The sequence below is a fragment of the Canis lupus genome, chromosome 35 (genome assembly GCF_048164855.1).
Source record: "Canis lupus baileyi chromosome 35, mCanLup2.hap1, whole genome shotgun sequence".
In the NCBI taxonomy this organism is placed as follows: domain Eukaryota; kingdom Metazoa; phylum Chordata; class Mammalia; order Carnivora; family Canidae; genus Canis; species Canis lupus.
Genome location: NC_132872.1, coordinates 5,723,111 through 5,742,107, shown reverse-complemented (window position 1 = coordinate 5,742,107; position 18,997 = coordinate 5,723,111). Strand labels below are relative to the sequence as shown.

Below are 18,997 nucleotides of genomic sequence, written 5' to 3'. Positions count from 1 at the left end.
TGCTCTCACCCCCATACTATCTCTGACCCACATACATAGAACAGATGCACTCACACCATAAGGAATAGTTGCAAGAGCTGACTTTCCGATTTAAAGTTACTCACCTGACAAGCTCCAAAGGGCTAGCTCCTTTTTTCTTGCCATTTCCTCTTGGACTTCACACAGCATATGTTCAATGTTCAGAACAACCTCAATAACATCAGCTTGGGTTCCTTTGATCTCTAAAATTGCCTTTTCCAGACTGATAATCTCTGAGATAGAGACCCTTAAGGTATTCTGAAGCTGAGTCAAAACGTCATGTTCCTTTTTCCCGAGGTAGAGGATATGATTATTCTCAATGATATGTGGATTCTGGGGGCTCAGTATCCTCTGGATCCACGCTTGGGCCTCCTTCATCTTTTCCAGGTTGGATCCCATCAGACTGATTGCAGGAGATTTAGGTTTGAGCCCATTTTCTCTTTTCTCCTCTCTGGTCAACTTGGGGACTGAAAAGAGTATCATAAACATCCACAGAAGGCAGGTGGGTTTTAAACCAGAGCAGAACAAAACACTAAAGCGAACATTTGTTTCGAGGATATTGTGACTGTTGCCAGCAGCAGCAGCTTCAATTACGTGCCTACCTCTGAGAGCTGGGCCAGATATGAAGGAAATCTAAATGTATGGTTTACAGCCTCCTTGAGAACAGAATTTAGCCTGTAAGGGGTCGGCTTTATCTTGCCTTGCCCCTGCTATGTTGCTTTTGTCAATTCACAGGTGAGTTCACCTTGTGATATCAGCCTAGATGTTAACCATCATAGTCATACCTCAGATCCGTAGATTGGGTTCCAGACCACTGCAATAAAGTGAATGTTGCAATCAAGCAAGTCAAATGAATGTTTTTTGGTTTTCCAATGCATATAAGAGTTATGTCTACACTATACTGTAGTCTACAAGTATGCAATAGCATTATGTCTAAAATAACACTGTACATAGTTTTTTTTTTTTTTGTACATAGTTTTAAAATACTTTGTTGGGGATCCCTGGGTGGCTCAGCCGTTTAGCGCCTGCCTTTGGCCCAGGGTGTGGTCCTGGAGTCCCAGGATTTAGTCCCACAGCGGGCTCCCTGCATGGAGCCTGCTTCTGCCTCTGCCTGTGTCTCTGCCTCTTTCTCTCTCTCTGTGTCTCTCATGAATAAATACATAAAATCTTTAAAAAAAAATACTTTGTTGCTAAAAAATGCTATCATCTGAGCTTTCCGTGAGCCATAATCAGGATCACAAATCACAACAAATATAACAATGAAAAAGTTTGAAATATTTCAAGAATCACCAAAATGTTATATAGAGATATGAAGTGAGCAAATGCGGCCGGAAAAATGGTACCAACTGACTTGCTTGGTGCAGTGTTGCCACAAACCTTCAATTTGTAAAAACAAAACAAAACAACTCCAAACACAAAACAGTATCTGAAGCACGATAAAACAAAGTACCATAAAATGAAGTATGCCTTTATGTTCCACTGAGATTTTCCTTAACCTCTGCTCCTACCAACTTCGAAATCAAACATCTCTGAAAGCCGTAGAGCTTAGAGAGTGAAAATTCTTTTAGAAAAATATGTATTTCTGATTATAAAAATAACACATTTATTTTTGAAAAATTAGAAAATTATCCAAGTATAATGAAGAAATACCCATAACTCTACTCTCTGGGGTTCCTCTTCATGTCTTATCTGTATGTAACAGGACATTTTACACCACAGAATTTGGAGCTTACCAGCTCCTGCTGCTTGACATGGTATATCCCAGCAGAAAATGTCAAGGAACTTGATTCCAACCCACTCATGTGTACCCCTCTCTATAACTCCCCTCCAAAAGGAGCAAAGATATATATAAAGAAGTAGAATCTCTGATGGACTAGAGTAATTCTCAACCCAAATAGAAAAAAAAAAGGTTAGAGGGCAATAGACTAGATGAGAGGAAATTCATAGGTGAGGCAGTATCTAGAATTATATATCGAGAATTCTCTCGGGCGCCTAGGTGGCTCAGTGGGTTGAGTGTCTGCCTTTGGCTCAGGTCATGATCCTGGGGTCCTGGGATCAAGTCCCCCATCTGGCTCCCTGCTCCACAGGGAGCCTGCTCCCCCTTCTCCCTCTGCCTGCCACTCCCCCTTCTTGTGCTCTCAGTCTCTGTGTCAAATAAATCTTTAAAAGAAAAAAAGAATTCCCTCAAATTATCAAGAAAAAGGAAGAACACAAATGGCCCATATATGTGTGAAAAGATGCTTATCTTCACTGGTAATCAGGGATATGAAAAATTATCCACCAGACTGGTGGCAAATTTGACAATATCAAGTGTTGGGAACACTTGATATAGAGCAACTGGAACTCCTGTATGTATCTATGATGAATGTAAAACTGGCACCACTACCCCCACAATTATATATTGTGTAAAGAGATTTTTGTACATGTGTTTCGGGAGGTATGTATAAGAAAGCTCACATTTTTGTTTCTAACAGCAAAAAACTGGAAATGACCCAGACGTCCTTCAATAATGGAATATTGTTATACCAATGAAAAGGAGTAAACTTGAGCTATTTGGTTGAATCTCAGAAGCATATTTTGAAGGGGAAAAGTAAATTGAGCACTTACTATGTTCTAGGCATCGTTCTAAGTGCTTCACATAAATTATTTTGTCCGCTTTTCACAATCTTATGATATAAGTACTATGAATAGCCCCATCTTGCAAATGAGGAAACTTATTCAGAGTTATTAAGTTACTTGCCCATGGTTATTAGGACTAATAAGTGGTGGCCATGGAGCTAGCAGGGGTGGGCACTCTGCCTCTAGCACTCATGTGATTCTGCTCCCCGTAAGCAATCTGAGGTTAGTAGTGGAAATTAGCATCCTTCCCCCTGATAGAACAGTTGGGGGGTATCGGGAACTGTGAAACAGTATCAGGAGAGACCTAGAAGTAAGAGAGGGTCTGAGAGAAAGAAAAAAAAAAAAAAAGCCAATGGTTTAGACAATAGAAATGACAAAGGGTTCTTAAATTGAAGGCATAGGGGTTTTGTTTGTTTTTAACCCTTCTTCTGCCCGGGAATTTATATTACTTTTTAGGAAAAAACTAGAAACAAAATATGGTGATACTTCATTTACCCATCATTACTGGGAAAAAAAGAATTGTTCTTCTGTGTAACTCATTCTTCAGATCACTAAAGGATACACTTCTAGCACCAAACACATTAGTTAAATATTTATTAGTTAAATAACTTTTTTAGTTTATTAGCTAAATATTTCTAATGAAAACACATTTCCCTGCCTTCCTAAATAGTTTAACTTTTCCTTGATAATCTGAGATCATCATCATTAACCGTTATTGTCAATTATTGTCCTATGCTATAATTACAATTCTTTTACAGGTGTCCTTAAAAATGACTGAAGTCAAAGGTAATGCCTGGCCCTATTATGCAGACCAGTCACATAGAGACATTTGTATGTTTCTTTTCCATATTATCCTCACCTAAAACTCCTATCTACCTTTTCTCCTAGATTCAGGGTGGTTCTCTACCCATGCACTGCATTTGTTAGCTGCTGTGGGTTTTCTTCACCTTCGGTGCCCCAACCCACCAGCTCTAGCCATTGAAAATCCGCCATCCTCAAAGCCCAACTTAGAACCACTTGTCCAGGAATTTACTCTTGATCCCTTCAGGTCTGAATCTCTCCCTCCTCTGGGCCCCGTGGGTCCTCTCATTCATTATTCTTTGGCCTTCATTTAATGCTTTGCAATTTACAGAACATTTTTACATACATAATCTCCAATTCTCCTCACAAAAGTCTGTTATTATCATTGTTCTACAGATAAACAGATTCATAAGAGGCACAGTCACAGACCACAGCTCTTCAAGTATCCTCCTCCTTCATATCTAGCACTGCTGGACCACTGCACATCCATAAGTGAAGTCTTCTATTAAAGGGTATAGCAAATCATTGGGATCCTAGTGGGAAATATCCTAGCAGTTTCTATTGCCGGTTGAATGTCTAGTGTTTTTAGAATGTTCTTAGAATATTGTAGAGTAAAAGACTATTATTTCAGAAGTATACATCCTAGTTGTCATGAGGTATTTCCAACTCCATGGACTCAAACTTCACTAAAGGATAGGAGTTATAAGACAAAGTTAATCTTTCTCCAACATCAATCAGGATTAGTTTAGTCCAGTGATCCCCAAACCTAGTTCAGCAGCAAAACTGATTAGGGAGCCACTGAAAAATATACATGCTTGACCCAGATGGAGAGCTCCCGAATCAAAATCTGTAGAGTTCGGGCCTATCCATATTTCTGTTTGTTTGTTTAAAGTTTCAGTTATGATCCCAGGGATTACTCAGGTATGGGTAGTGTCAGGTTAATCCACTTATTATTATCTGGTATTACTGAGATATGTTTTCTATCATGGCTAATGAGTAATCCTATTTAGATGTAACCTCATTTAGAGCAAAAAGAGTAACAGGCTTAGCTTACGGAGGGCAGAACTTAGAGAAAAATTATAGACCTCTATGAATGAACTACCCACACTGTGGATTACTCACTGTGGCTTAGCCTCTCTATTCATAACATGAGACTGGACTGGGCAAAAGTAGAATCACGTTCAGATACTGAGCCAGTTAGTATCTGAATAAAAGCACAGTGAGATATATTTGGCTTATTTCTTATTCTTGTCCCTTCCATTAGTTCAGATGATGAAAAATAGAATGAGACTCTGTTGGGTGGGCTCTACTTCCAAGCCCATGAATTTCTTACTCACCACTGTAATTATTGGAATGATGTGGCTTGGACTTATTCTTTGCCATTTCAGCGCTGAAAGTCTATCAGAAGCAAAAGAGAGCAGAGTCATAAGTGGGGATTTCAGGCAAAGTCAACAAAATCCCTCTTTCCACCTGCATATACCACACTTGGCCTTATCCACTCTGTCAATCCCCATCCCCACTGCCACAAATCTACAGCAGTCCTAGGGAACAGCAGTCACAGCATCAAATTACGCAGTACCACGAACTATTAGAACACCTAGGGGAAACGAGTATAGGAAAACCGGAAAGAAAACCAAAATCTGGTATAAAAGAAAAAAAGAATGCATATCCCAAGGCAAAATATAATCATTCACTCATTCCACAAATATCAATGCTCTGCTTATTACATATTAGACACTGAACCAAAGGTGTGGCTACGTCACTGAAGACAAAAATGGGCAGATGCTCTTGTAATTAATAAAACAGAGACTTATTTAAATAAGTTATGTGCATACCAAGCTTTGTCTGTAGATTGAATAAATGATCAATTCTTGTTAAGTGCCTAACAGTGAACCTGGCACATAGTAAGCATATGTGAGCTATTGTTGTAATTATTTTTTTACGGCAATCAACAGACAAAGATTGGTATGTGTTGCCATGCAGACCCTTTAACATAGAGTCCATTTGAAAAAACGAAATGTCTGCTAGGGTTTGGAATGACTATACCTACTAACTCTTTTGTTTAAAGTTGGTTCAGTTGGCAGTGATTATTTCATTGGAAAGATGGTAAATAACGAGGGGGAGGCTAGATTTTTCTACAGTTTCTCCTTAGCAGTGCCTGGCTGATGCAATACATGGCAGATGTTTTTATTATCAATGCCTAGGGGAGCTCTCAGATTGTGGGTGATCTTTATAATTTTTTGAATCGCCACATACATTTTTGTTTGTGTATTGAAGAGAACAGAACTTCTTTTCTAGATGCAGTTAATTTTCCCTTGTAGGAAGATGCCACTTCCTGAGCAGTTCAGGGATGTGCTCAGGGCATCTATCTGGGCCCATCAATAGTGCTTTGTTTTGTCTGGAAGGTGAGCTACTTTACTGGGTAGATTTTACAGGTAGGTCAGCGTGGATGAGACACAGTGGTGTCCTGGAGCTGGCTGACATTGGCTAATGAGAGCTCACCATGAACATCTCTTCCCAACTCCACCTTCAGTGATGTCACACTCACAGCTTGAAGTCAGCAATGAATTCCAGCAAACACTACAAACCTCCCTGGGTCTAGTCAAGCAGCAAAAGGAATAAGAACCTATACACTTGTTCCAGCAAAGAGCAAAAGCTAGAACAAGTATAAGTTCATTTTCTTGTAGGGAGAGATAAAAATGGCATCCACTGACCTCGAGACAGACTGAGAGGTGGAAGAGTGAGAAGTCAGAGGACTAGTGTTCAGAGCCACTCTCTCTGCCAGACACTGAGCAAGACCCCTTATATCCAAACCCCAGACATATGCCTGGAAAATTGTCCTAGCCCTTGGATGTTGCTACTGGCAGAACCAGAAATCTGTCTTGAAAACCTATTTTAAGCTGCTGTAACTTATTTCATTTCCTTTTTTTAGTCTTCCTTAACATCATGACAATCCCTTCTCAAAGTGCCAGCTAAGCAAGAAGAAAGCACAGAGATGGTACTTCAAAGGCAGGACAGCACAGCGCCACATACTCATTACGGGGAATATATCAGGGACCTTTTCACACGTTAGAAACTCAGCTTATGGGTGCCTGGGTGGCTTCGTGGTTGAGCATCTGCCTTTGGCTCAGGGTGTGATCCCAGGGTCCAGGGATCGAGTCCCACATCGGGCTCCCCGTGGGGAGCCTGCTTCTCCCTCTGCCTCTTTCTGTGTCTCTCATGAATAAATAAATAAAATCTTAAAAAAAGAAAGAAAGAAACTCTGCTTACTCTGCCCATTCTAAAACCAAAAGCTAAGATGAAGCAAAAACTAAAGAAGCTAGACACACAGACGTCTGCCCTCAGACACAGGGACCCACTCTCCTACACACAATCCCTCAAATTTGTATCAGACCACGATGGACTTCCCTCTGAGGTCACCTACAGAGAAGTTAAACAAGAGATTGAATTTGGGGACAGTACTGGGGACACAGCGAAAGTAGCCAAATGTACCTCTGCTGTGAAATAATCTAATTGGGAAGAAAAGATAACAAGTCACTTGGTTTCGTACTCAGGTCAGCATTCCGTGAATCACAGTTCATTACAGCTGATACAGTGGCTCCTCTTCACGGAGGGCTTACCTGTGGGCCACGTAACGTTGTAAGTGTTTTATGTGTATTAACTCATTTAATGCTCACAACAGCTCCATAGGATGGTGGTTATTATTACCACTTTACTTTTTTTTTTTTTGCAAATAAGCTCTGTGCCTAAAGCGAGGCTCGAACTCACGACCCCAAGATCAAAAGTTGCATGCTCTATGGACTGAGACAGCGAGGGGCCCCTCTTATCCCACTTTAAAGATGAGGAAACTGAAGCACAGAAAAGTATATTAACTTGCCCCAAGAAGTTGATTGATTGAAGAGGAGAAGACAAGGAATTTGTCTTAAATATGTTGGATTTAAGAGGACAATCAGATAACCAAGTGGAAATGAGGGAGGGTTAGGTATATGGGTCTGAAGGTGGCTCACAAAACAGAACTTTGCAGAATCTGTAAGAATACTTATATTGTCAGAGGGGAAGAGAAGAGAGAAGAGCAGAGAACCCCACATTGAAACTGGAAGGTTAAAAAAAAAAAGAAAAAAGAAACTGGAAGGTTGCTTACCTTTGAGGAGCAGAGTTGAGAATGAAGGCGGCCAACAAGGGAAAAGAGGGAAGTTAGGCAGCTGGGTAACATGGCTTCTTCTTCTTCTTCTTCTTTTTTAAAGATTTTTTATTTATTTATTCATGACAGACAGAGAGAGGCAGAGACACAGGTAGAGGGAGAAGCAGGCTCCATGCAGGGAGTCCAACGTGGGACTCGATCCTGGGTCTCCAGGATTACACCCCAGGCCGAAGGTGGCACCAAACTGCTGGGCCACCAGGGCTCCCCTCTTCTCCTTTTTTTTTTTTCAATTAAGATTTTATTTATTCATGAGAGACACAGAGAGAGAGGCAGAGACATAGGCAGAGATTCTGAGAAGCAGGCTCTCTGCAGGGAGCCTGAATCGGGACTAGATCCCAGAACCCCGGGATCACGACCTGAACCAAGGCAGATGCTCAACCACTGAGCCACCCAGGTGCCCCAACATGACTTCTTTACAGACATTCTTCACTAGGTTGGAGGTGGGCAATTTAAAAAAAAATTAAATTTACCAAGTTAGAACATCACTGTGCTGTAAAGTGCTTAGCTCACGTCTTAGGCTGGCGATATACATAGATGTTATCAAACGACGGAATGAATGAACCATAGGACATTTCTCAAATATTAACTGACCTTATAGGTCTCCAGTTCTTCTGGAAAGATCACAAAATTTACAGTTAATTGTTTTTTCAAATGGCGCTTGGCAAAATTTAAAACTTCACCAAACATGATCTTGGCTGCTACATAGTTCGGAATACCAATGTTTCCAGTCCCCAGGGCGGGGAAGGAAATAGAAGTTTTATTTAGTTCAAGGCATTTCTCCAAACATTCCTTCACCGCAATTCTCAGCACCTGGAGGAAAAACAGATGAGCCTTTGAGTCCAAATAAAACCTCCCTTGCCCCTTGGATCCTGCCCATACTTTGCAATGCCGACCTCTATTCTCCCTAACAGTCGTGTCCATGCCTCCTTAGAGAGCAGGGGAAGTTCCCCTCCATGGGAACCCACTGCAGACTTAGGTTAGATGATAAGCAACAGAAGTAATTTAGGGCTCTGTCTTATGCTCTTCAGGGTATTGGGGTCCGATGATTTCTCCCAGTTCATAAGGCCTTGCCCATCTCCCTGCGTCAGAGAGCCAACCATCAATTTATCGCCACTTACCGGCTGCTTCCAGGTTGAAACAAAGAGCTCTTGGAAAAGTTTAATAAAGGAGACAGAGGGTAAAGTAAGTAAGCAGCTCTATCCAGCATCTTTAAGATATGTCCGAATGTTCTATGTGATTGCTTCTCGAGAAGTGCTAACATATTTGGCAGACTTACACTTTGCATCAATGTTTCAACATCCAAACTGAATTCTAGTACAGGATGGTTGCCTGTGAAAGGGCCTTGGAAAACTCAGGGGCAGAGAGTGACTAGAGGGCCAGTGTGGGATTAGAGGGCTCTCAGTCAAAGGAGGGCCAGAAACGGTGGCAAAATAGAGAGAGACAAAGGTAGAGAAGGGGACTGTCTCCCTCTCTCCACATTTGAGTGGGTCCCCCCTACTCTTTTTCCGGCAAAGTTAGCCAGAAAGCCAATCTCTACCACAAGCATAGGTAGGAAGACACCCCAGGTAATAGATTTACCTGGAGTAACACTGGAAAGGGAATCCCAGGACCTCCTGGCATTTAACTGATGGAGGGAAATAGGGAGAGGTGAAATTCCAGGTCTGCTTAGGGAAAGGCCAACAGGGTCACAGAAGGGTGAGGTGAACAGGTGTGCAAGCTGAGGTAGCCCCCACCTTTCCAGGTCTATTTACAATATGCCGGCTTAAATTTTTTTTGAATTTTTATTATTTTTTAAAGATTCTATTTATTTATTCATGAGAGACACACAGAGAGAGAGAGAGAGAGAGAGGCAGAGACATGGGCGGAGGGAGAAGCAGGCTCCATGCAGGGAGCCTGATATGGGCTCTATCCCAGGACCCCGGGATCACGACCTGAGCCAAAGGCAGATGCTCAACTACTGGGTCACCTGGGTGCCCCCAGCTTACAATTTAGACATAAGTTAGGTAATATTGTAAGCTAACTTTCTTAAGATAATTTGGGACAACAACACTTTCTCTGCTTTTCAGAGTGGTAAAAAATGAGGACTAACCCACTTACCAACCTTTAAAGGTTGGTAAGTTAATAAATGTAATGACATGATGGGAACTCAGCAAAGACTACGCAGACGGTGGAACTACGTAAAGATACACTTATTTTGAACTTACCTGAGACTTTTTGAAACATCTTGAGTCCCACAACACATGGTATACACATTGACAGGACAATTTAAATCCTTTTGTGACCAGTACCAACTGAGAACCTTGATGTATCCCGGTAATTTTATTATTAAATTCCAGTTCTAGTTCATCTCCTGCTTGTTGTAGAATTGATTTCGACACAGGTCCTAATCTGAGACCATGTAGCGGATCTACAGAATTAACAATTACATCCGTCTGAAAAGGAAAAAAAGCAGAAAACAAAAAACAGATAGGATTCATTGTTAAATCACTTTTTCTTAAGTCTTTATTTTGCTGAGGAGCTTTGAAAACTACTTTTGAGGATCCTAAATTCACAAAACATCATTTGTTTGTTTTGCACAAAATATCATTTAACAGGAGATAGAAACTCATAATTCCAAGGAGGGACCATTTAATTGCCATGAGTCCATTTGGCCTATTCAGAAATTAGGTAAAGTATGTGGATGATACAATTCTGACTGCAAACGTCCGTGAGCCCCTTGCTGCTTAATACCCCCCCCCCCCATTCCAAGATTCTGAGCATTCCCTGGGATTTAACCTTTACCAATACATGGTTTCATTCCTTGCCCCACTGCCATCACTTTTGGCTATTTCTGTGTGAATTTTCTGTTTTGTTTTAAAGAGAGTGCAAATAAAATTTCTTGAGAAATTTCTACCTCCTAATTATTTTTCTTTTTAAAGAAAGCAGTACATGATTAAAGAAAGTACAAATGAGACAAAAAAAAAAAGTCTTCAGTGGAAATAGGCCTCCCTCTTGCTGGGTCCCTTGGATGCCCCACGCCCCCACCTGTCCTACAGGCAACTACTTTTACCAGTTCTTCATCTGTCCTTTCAGAAATAGACTGCATACACACGGGCTGTGTTTTCATTAATATTAGCTCCTCATTAGCTCTCAGCGCTGGGCTACAGGGAATGGTATCCTTCCACCACCACCCCCCTTCACCCTGCTCAAACCCCTATAAATCATCCTGATGGCTTCGGCTCCCTTTGCAGGCAACCCAGGTACTTCTTAATTTTTTTTTTTTAAGATTTTATTTATTTATTCATGAGAGCCACACAGAGAGAGGCAGAGACATAGGCAGAGGGAAAAGCAGGCTCCCTATGGGGAGCCCAGTGTAGGACTCGATCCCAGGAGCCCGGGATCATGTCCTGAGCCAGAGGGCAGACACTCAACCACTGAGCCACCCAGGTGCCCCAATCCAGGCACCAGGCACTGCTAATAGATGTTAATGAATACTTCACTTTGAAAGCGCAATCAGAATTTGCAATTTGGAAGCATTGGCACCCTTCAAACATTTTAAAGTTCCTAATGTTGCTGGCCATAAATAAATATAATAAAGGTTTAATTAAAGAGTAAGTTATTCAACTAGGATGTTTCTACTTTAATTTTAAAGTGGCATATTAATAATGACTTAGTGAATCAACGTTTCATCGTGTGGGGTCCTCTAGTCTTCTTTCCTAATTGTCTTGTAGAAAATAAGTGGTATTTTTTCACTTATAACTAAGTCTATTTGATTGTGGCCATAGGAGAAAATTAAGTGTGATATCACTGATCTAGGAATAAAAAGAATATATAACCTTATATGTTTTCTCATCCTCTGTTGCAGCCCTTCTTCCCACTGCCCCCTTCACTTTTTCATCAATAATTTGCGGAACACCTAGATGCGTGGCTAGACTGGGCCCTAGGGCTACAAAGATGAACAAGACATGATCTCCATCCTTAAGGTGCCTCTGCTGAGCTGGGGAGCTGCATCAACCCTGATTCCCTCTCAGGCTTGCCAGGGCCCTGGTCTTTGTGCCCAAGAAGCAGTGGATAAATGCCAAATTATCATTTGTATTCTCTACAACCCCTGACAGAGCAGTATATTAAGCACACAACTTACAGCTCCATCTAGATCCCCTGACTGGTCCAGTCTGTGATTTTCAGGCTGTCACCACTTTTGTGTGTCTCCGATCGAGTCCTTCTAAAGCCCACCCAGGCCGTGACTCCTGCCAGTTCATACCCATCATAACTTGAGATCAGATTCAAAACTCTTATCTTCTGAACTAATCTTTCTAGGTCCACGGCACCACCCTCTTGTCACAAATGTACATACTCTTAGATATTGTGAATTCATTTTGTATTAAGACTTTTTTTGTGGGCAGCCCGGGTGGCTCAGCGGCTTAGCGCCGCCTTCAGCCCAGGGCATGATCCCGGAGACCTGGGATCGAGTCCTACATCAGGCTCCCTGCATGGAGCCTCCTTCTCCCTCTGCCTGTGTCTCTGCCTCTCTCTCTCTCTCTCTCGAATAAATAAATAAAATTTTTTAAAAAGACTTTTTTGTTGTTGTTGACTATTGATAGGTTGCTTTAGAAACGTTCAGATGGGTTGTTTCCCCAATGAGATTTTTCAAATGGAGAATTTCTTCTTATATATAAAGAGTATCATAGATGTTAAGTTCCTTGGAATCAAAGAGTGTCTTACTTCCTCATAGTGCCTAAGAATAAATATCAATAATAATCATAAATAGTTATCACGTGCCGAGCTCTATTCTAAGTATTTTATGTGTATTGATTCCAGCTCTTTGATATAAGTGCTACAATTATTCTCATTTTATAGATGAGGAGACCAAGGTCCAAAAGATAACTCGATTCAGATCACCCAGTTAGCACACGACAAAGCTAGCATTCGAATCCAGATGGTCTGTCTCCGAAGTCCATACTCTTGGCTCTAACAAGATGCTTTCTAAATAGCATCTGAAATGGTACACATTTAAAAAATATTTGGTAGGTGGTAAGCAGTTCAGGGATCTCCTTTGGCAGTATGAGAGAACAAAGACTTACCTCCTGCAATTCAATGTAGCCCTGGACAATCTGGAGAGTCACATCATTCACAGTTAGCGTCTCAAAAGGAGAGGTGGCTTCTTGACTCATCCAGGATCCCAGTTTGTTCAGCCTTAGGGTTCCTTCCAAAGCATTTTTAAAGGCAACAACAGTAGGGTGCTCATTGCTTACCAGGTGAATTTCTTTCAAATTACTGTCCAGTTGCTTCCCTTGGTAATACAAATAGATAGTTTTCACAATGGTCTGTGTGCACAAGTCCAGAGGAAACTGGAAAATCCCAGAGCTAAGGGCTGGAATTGCTAGTGTCTTAATGTACGGAGAGGCAAAGGTGGCATAATCCAGAATATTTACAATGGCCTCCTGCAGCTTATAGATACATGCATCACAATCTGTCGCTGTCCACTGAGGCCCAACTGCATGAATAATGAATCTGCAGGGAAGTCTCCCTGCATTTGTGATAGCTATCTTACCAGTTGGTATTTTCCCAAATTGGGAAATGAATCTTCTGCTCTCCTCTTGGATTTCAGGGCCGCCAGCATTCACCAGGGCCCGGGCCAGCCCTCCTGCATGAATAAGGTCTCCATTGGCTGCATTCACCACAACATCAACAGCGTGCCTGGTGAGGTCATCCCACCAAACAGATAGCTCCAGCCCAGGAATGAGCATTTCTCTGAAGACTTGCTGAGGTCCACTGTTACCTTCCGGGGATGGCAAGACCAGGGTACAGACACAATCAAATTTATTCTGAAGGACTTCACACAGCTGACTCTCATTATTTTTTAAAATTGTGAAATGACTGTGATTAATGGGAGTTTGCCAACTGTGGCCTTCTTCAAGAGTGGCAGTTTCTGTAACAGGAGAGAAGATTTAAAAAAAGAAAGAAAGAAATGAGCAAAGGGTTCCTTTGAAAAGGATGTAATTCCACTTCACATCAGGAAACTGAGTTTCCCATGTGCAAAAAGTGAGATGAGCTTCCTCTCATCCCCTTCTGATGCTCTTTTTCAACCAGACACGTAATTAGACTAAGGATATACAAGAGTTTTTCGTGGTAGGTCACCTGTGAAGTGCCTAATTCTGTGCCTGGCACACAGTGAGCACTCAATAAATGGTAGCTGCTATGTTACAGAGATGGTGGTGAGAAAACTATGTGTATGGGGACTCTTGAGATTTTAAAAATTTGTATAAAAATGATGACTCTGAGAGCATCCATACTTAAGGCCCATGCATTGGAAATGACGGAATTATGAGTCAAACATGTATGGAGGCTTTCTTTTATTCATAACTTGTTTGCTTTGGTCAGTGTCTCAGTTTGGGGTTCTTTAAAAAGCAGACTCTGAGGTGACGATTTGAATGCAAGTTTACTTGGGAGGTGATTCTAGAAAACACCAGGGGTGGGTGCCAATGACCAGGGTGGAGTGGGAAAGTAAGACAGGACTAGGAAGGAAAGGAGTGTGTTATGGAGCAAAGGAAGCTGAACTCCACTAGGGGGCAGTGCAGCTCACGTGTCTCACAGTTACACCACTAGTGGAGGGGGAAATTTATCCCACTGCCTTGAGTCACTGGTTGAGGATGCTCCTGTGGGGGGCCGGGTCCAGCACGTGTGTGGAGCACTGATAGTGCCACAGTAAATAATCCTTCATCATACTCTAGTTTCATGGCACAATTCTGGTGGAATTAAAACCAGCTGAAAGTTATATTTATTGTAGGTGGCAGACAAAAAGAGGTGCTGCTCAGACACCCGCCCCCCCACGCTCCACCCCACGCTCAATGCAGTTATAAAGGGGCAATTTGGCTAGGCAACAGCTTCTAGCTGCTAGCCAATCAGGGTCCATTTCAGCTTTCCAGCCAAGGTCCACACTATCCTCAGGGTGGCACCCATCAATGGCTGAGCAAGGCCATTTATGCACAATGTGGGGTTCCTGCGAGGGGCAGAGCTTTGTCAGGTGTTCATTATCGTCTGATGGCTCCACCCACCCAATCTGGTTTCTCTTTTCCTTTCACAATAATTCCCGCGTACCTCTAACTCCATGTCAGTTTCTGCTTCCTAGAGAACCCCACCTGTGACGCTGTATTTCCTGGAACCTAAGGCATCATTATTATATGCCACTGAGAGAGGGGAAATGATGCCAATTAAACCATGGCACTTTAGTGACTGATAGGGAGTAGCCCTATTTCAGGGATGGGAAGAAATATGGGTCCTAAGATAGATAAAATGGGGTAATTAATTACATTTTACTTCAACTTCCATTTCTGATCTGAGCCACTTAGAAAGATCTCTGGTGGCCTTAAAGACCTAAAAGAAGCAGCACATGGGGGCCTGGGTGGCTTAGTCTGTTATGAATCTGCCTTCGGCTCAGGTCATGATCTCAGGGTCCTGGGATGGAACCCACATAGGACTCCCTGCTCAATGGGGGCCTGTCTTGTCCTCTCCCTCTGCCTGATGCTCCCCACCTTGCGTTCTCTCTCTCTGTCCCTTCCTCTGTCAAATAAATAAATAAAAACTTAAAAAAATAAAAATTTAAAATTAAAAAAATAAAAGAAGCAGCACATGAATAGACAAATCCAGTTGGCCTGTGCTTTGGTTGAAAATCGCAAGTTGGCCACTCCTATGATTAGGCAGGTTCCATTTGGCTCAAACAACCCTTGTTAAACAAAGGGACAATCAGTAGGTCACTTGGCCAATATCATCAGCTCTAGGGCCAAAGTTGGAAGATTCTCACATCTTGTGGGCAAAGGCAAGGATCAATGGGAGGGCTAAGAGAACATGTCTCTTGGTGTCACACTGCACCTGAGGCAGTCTCCCTGGCGAAGCATGTGCTGGGTGGCCACAGTGTCCTGCAATCACACACCTGAGCACCTGGGGAGGGGGGGAGACATTTTGCTTCTACATTCCCCTTTCTCCACAGTGGAAAGATCTGATCAGAGATCCTCTGAAACAAAAGTGAGGTGATCCTACCTGATTTCTCATTGGAAGCTGCTGCTCTGGAACCCTGCAATAAATAAAAGTGGTCTTAAAAAAAAAACGCAACTCAACAGACTGGAGACTACTGATGACAAACACAGTCTAATAAACACAAAGCAACAAAAACCCCACAAAAAACTATGAGGTTTGAAGGGGAAGGGGAATACGTGTTCGTTTGTTTAATCTTTGTACCTGACATACTTGAAATACTACACGTCCCAGCAAACCCTGACCTGGAGGCCAGTGCACTTCTAATTTGGGATGAGGTGAAGAGTGGAACATTTACACTTGCTTTTCAAGGCCCAAAGGTCACAGACCAAAATGATCCCCAACTCCCTCAAATCTCCAAAGGCTTGTGGGGTTTCTCCAGACAGAACAGGACACATGGGAACACGAACCTCACCAGTTACGCCTCCCCATCCACCAGTAAGGACCTAGTTTCAATTGCTTATTTCATGACACAAGCCCAAACATGGAATATTCAGTTTAAACAAATGAGGTGCCTTTTTCTCCGCTTCCTCCTCCATCCTCCTCCCCTCATCCTGCGAAGGCAGATTGTGGAATGAGTAGACAGAATCAAAATGACACTGAAGTGACATTAAAAAAAAAAAAATCACCCATCCTCATGTTGGTTCTGTTGCTTACATTAGCAAATTCTTAATTCCCCATCCCTCACGTGGTGCAAGATGAAAGCTTTCACTGGGCTATTAAACCCAAAGAAGAATTCCAAGTAAAACTAAAGACCTCAGGTTTCTAGCTGTTATAGGAAGAACTCTGTGTGCTGATCAAGGTTCATCATTTATATGTACTTACGTTTTTTACCTGGGAAAAGTCCATCCTCCAGGCTCCTGGAGTCTTCAAAGGTTTGTACTCTATTCTGCGTTTCCAGATATAAGCTGTTATGCCCAGATCTGGTTGCCCGCTTCTAGGAATGAAGAGAAAGGTTCCAGTAAGCACTGACTAGTGTCTTAGGGAATTTGGTAAGAATACACTGAACGAAGAGTAAACATGATTTCTGACCTTAAGTCGTTTTTGTGAGTTTTTTTTTTTTAAGATTTATTTATTTATTTATCCATGAGAGACAGAGAGAGGCAGAGACATAGCAGAGGGAGAAGCAGGTTCCCTGGGGAGCCCGATGTGGGACTCGATCCCGAAACCCCAGGATCACGCCCTGAGCCAAAGGCACCCAGGTGCCCCTCTTGAGTCGTTTATAATTTCGTTGGTGAAGATGCACACATTGTTTTTGCTGCTATTGTTGCCGTTCACCTTCCATCCTTACAGAGAGGTTCTAGTTGAAACTGTAAGGACAGTTCAGAGAAGGAAACCGTAAGGACAGTTCAGAGAACTAGTTCCCTGAACTACAGCAGGGAAAGCTTTGTGGAGGAGGTGAGGGCAAACCCATGCCTTGGCAGACCGAGCGAGCTTTGGCATTATCTAGAAGAGGAGGATGATACCAAGAGGTACTGAGCACAGCATTCAAAAAAAAAAAAAAAAAAAAAGAGGGAAAACTGGCCTTAAGAGTGAGTGAAGTCCCTGGAGGATATTATTTGAAGAAAGAGGGAACTGTGCTCATGCCAGTGGAAGGTGTGTGTCACCGAGTTTGTGATAAATATCCTTGATCAAATTATAAAGGAGAATATCTGGAGAAAAATCAGAAACTCTGTGAAAACATATCTTAAGATTATCCATCTAACAGGGAGGAATTAAAGATTGAATTTTTAGGAGAATGCTGATGAAAATGCTTAAACACACAGTTACCTTCCTTTGTTGCCCACACAGCTGCCTTGAGCCCTCTGAAATGGTTTCTAATGCCTTTGCTGTAGAAAACTTCTGGGGGGCGCCTGGGTGGCTCAGTCGGTTAGGCGGCTGCCTTGGGCTCAGGTCATGACCTCGAGGTCCTGGGAGCCCCACATAAGCCTCCCTGCTCAGCGGGGAGTCTGCTTCTCCTTCTCCCTCTGCTCCTCCGCCTTGCTCATTCTCTCTCTCTCAAATAAATAAATCTTTTTTATTTTTTTAAATTTTTTTTAGATTTTATTTATTTATTCATGAGAGAGAGAGAGAGACAGAAAGGCAGAGACACAGGCAGAGGGAGAAGCAGCCTCCCCATAAGGAGCCTGAGGTGGGACTTGATCCCAGACCCTGGGATCACACCCTGAGCCGAAGGCAGAGGCTCAACCGCTGAGCCACCCGGGCATCCCAAATAAATAAATCTTTTAAAGGAAAAAGGAAAAAAATAAAAAGCTTTGCTCTATCTACAGCAGCAGAGCACTATTATTCTTACAGGTCAGGAAAAGCAGCAATCCGACAGAATCCTAAAATGCAAGGACGGGATACATTTTTGCCACCAGAGGGCACTCCTGTTTTCACAAAGGAAGGATGACTTTTGTGTCGCCTTCGCTGGGGTCTTCCGGGGCTTTGCTTCAGAGGTTATGGCATTTGTTTTTTCCTTCAGACCTAGGGATGTTCCTTGAAGACCTAAGGATAGACTTGGCCGTGGGGGCGGCATTCATTTAACCCCAAAGAAATAAGAAAGAAAGAGCATGTTGCCCCATTCAGTCTCTTTCCATTTTTTTCTCTTTTTTGGGTGCAGGGGGAGAGAAAGCAAGCATAGGCATAGGAAGAGAAAGGGGCATAGGAAGAGGGAGAGAGAGAATCTGAAGCAGGGGCCATGCTCAGCTGGGCGCCCCACCTGGGTCTCCAGCTCCTGAGATTATGACCCTGAGATCATGACCTGAGCCGAAATCAGGAGTTGGACACTTAACCTGACTGAGCCACCCAGACACCCCAGTCTCTTTTGCGTTAAAAACAACAGAAATAAGAACAAACACCTTCCCAATTTTCCATCACCGGCTCTGATTCTTTCTGTCCGTGGGTAGCATGAAGGATTGACTCTCCTCACGCTCAGCACACGGTGGTCTGGCCCCTTGTCTCACCCCACTCCTCCATGGGGTTAATCCCAGCAGTCTATCTTCTGTCCTAACCTTTACTTGACTGCTTTCTACAACATTTCCTTCTTCGATTCCTACCTTCTTGGCTTCCACTATGCCCCTCCCGTGGGTTCTCACCTTGCCTTTAACCTTTTCCCTGGATTCACCTCCATGGTTTACTCCTTAATCGATTGCCCCAAGACTCTGTCTGAAAAGTACTTCTCTGCTTATTTGGCCCACCCTCCGAGGGTGATCTCATCCATCCTCAAAGCTCCAGCTCACCAGCTGCAAATATGATTCCCAAACTATCCTTAGGCTATACTTCTCCTGATCCCCAAGTTTCTTTTTTTTTTTTTAAATATTTTATTTATATATTTATGAGAGACACAGAGAGAGAGAGAGGCAGAGA

The 18,997-nt window shown here is 42.6% G+C and overlaps 1 protein-coding gene across 5 annotated transcripts in view; it reads right to left on the bottom strand.

Moving 5' to 3' along the window:
* PARP9 (poly(ADP-ribose) polymerase family member 9) overlaps nucleotides 1-18,997 on the bottom strand; it is a 33,634-nt gene that overhangs the window by 11,841 nt on the left and 2,796 nt on the right. For 3 of the 5 annotated variants that reach the window (XM_072812285.1, XM_072812284.1, XM_072812286.1), the window contains 7 exons: nucleotides 16,475-16,586; nucleotides 15,656-15,689; nucleotides 12,700-13,547; nucleotides 9,844-10,071; nucleotides 8,231-8,449; nucleotides 4,776-4,836; nucleotides 105-485 (listed from right to left, as the gene is read on the bottom strand). In XM_072812285.1, coding sequence (XP_072668386.1) covers nucleotides 105-485; nucleotides 4,776-4,836; nucleotides 8,231-8,449; nucleotides 9,844-10,071; nucleotides 12,700-13,547; nucleotides 15,656-15,689; nucleotides 16,475-16,498 — 1,795 coding nt within the window. In that variant the 5' untranslated portion in view covers nucleotides 16,499-16,586. The remainder of the gene's footprint in view (nucleotides 1-104; nucleotides 486-4,775; nucleotides 4,837-8,230; nucleotides 8,450-9,843; nucleotides 10,072-12,699; nucleotides 13,548-15,655; nucleotides 15,690-16,474; nucleotides 16,587-18,997) is intronic. The other 2 variants (XM_072812288.1, XM_072812287.1) reach the window with 1 other exon arrangement.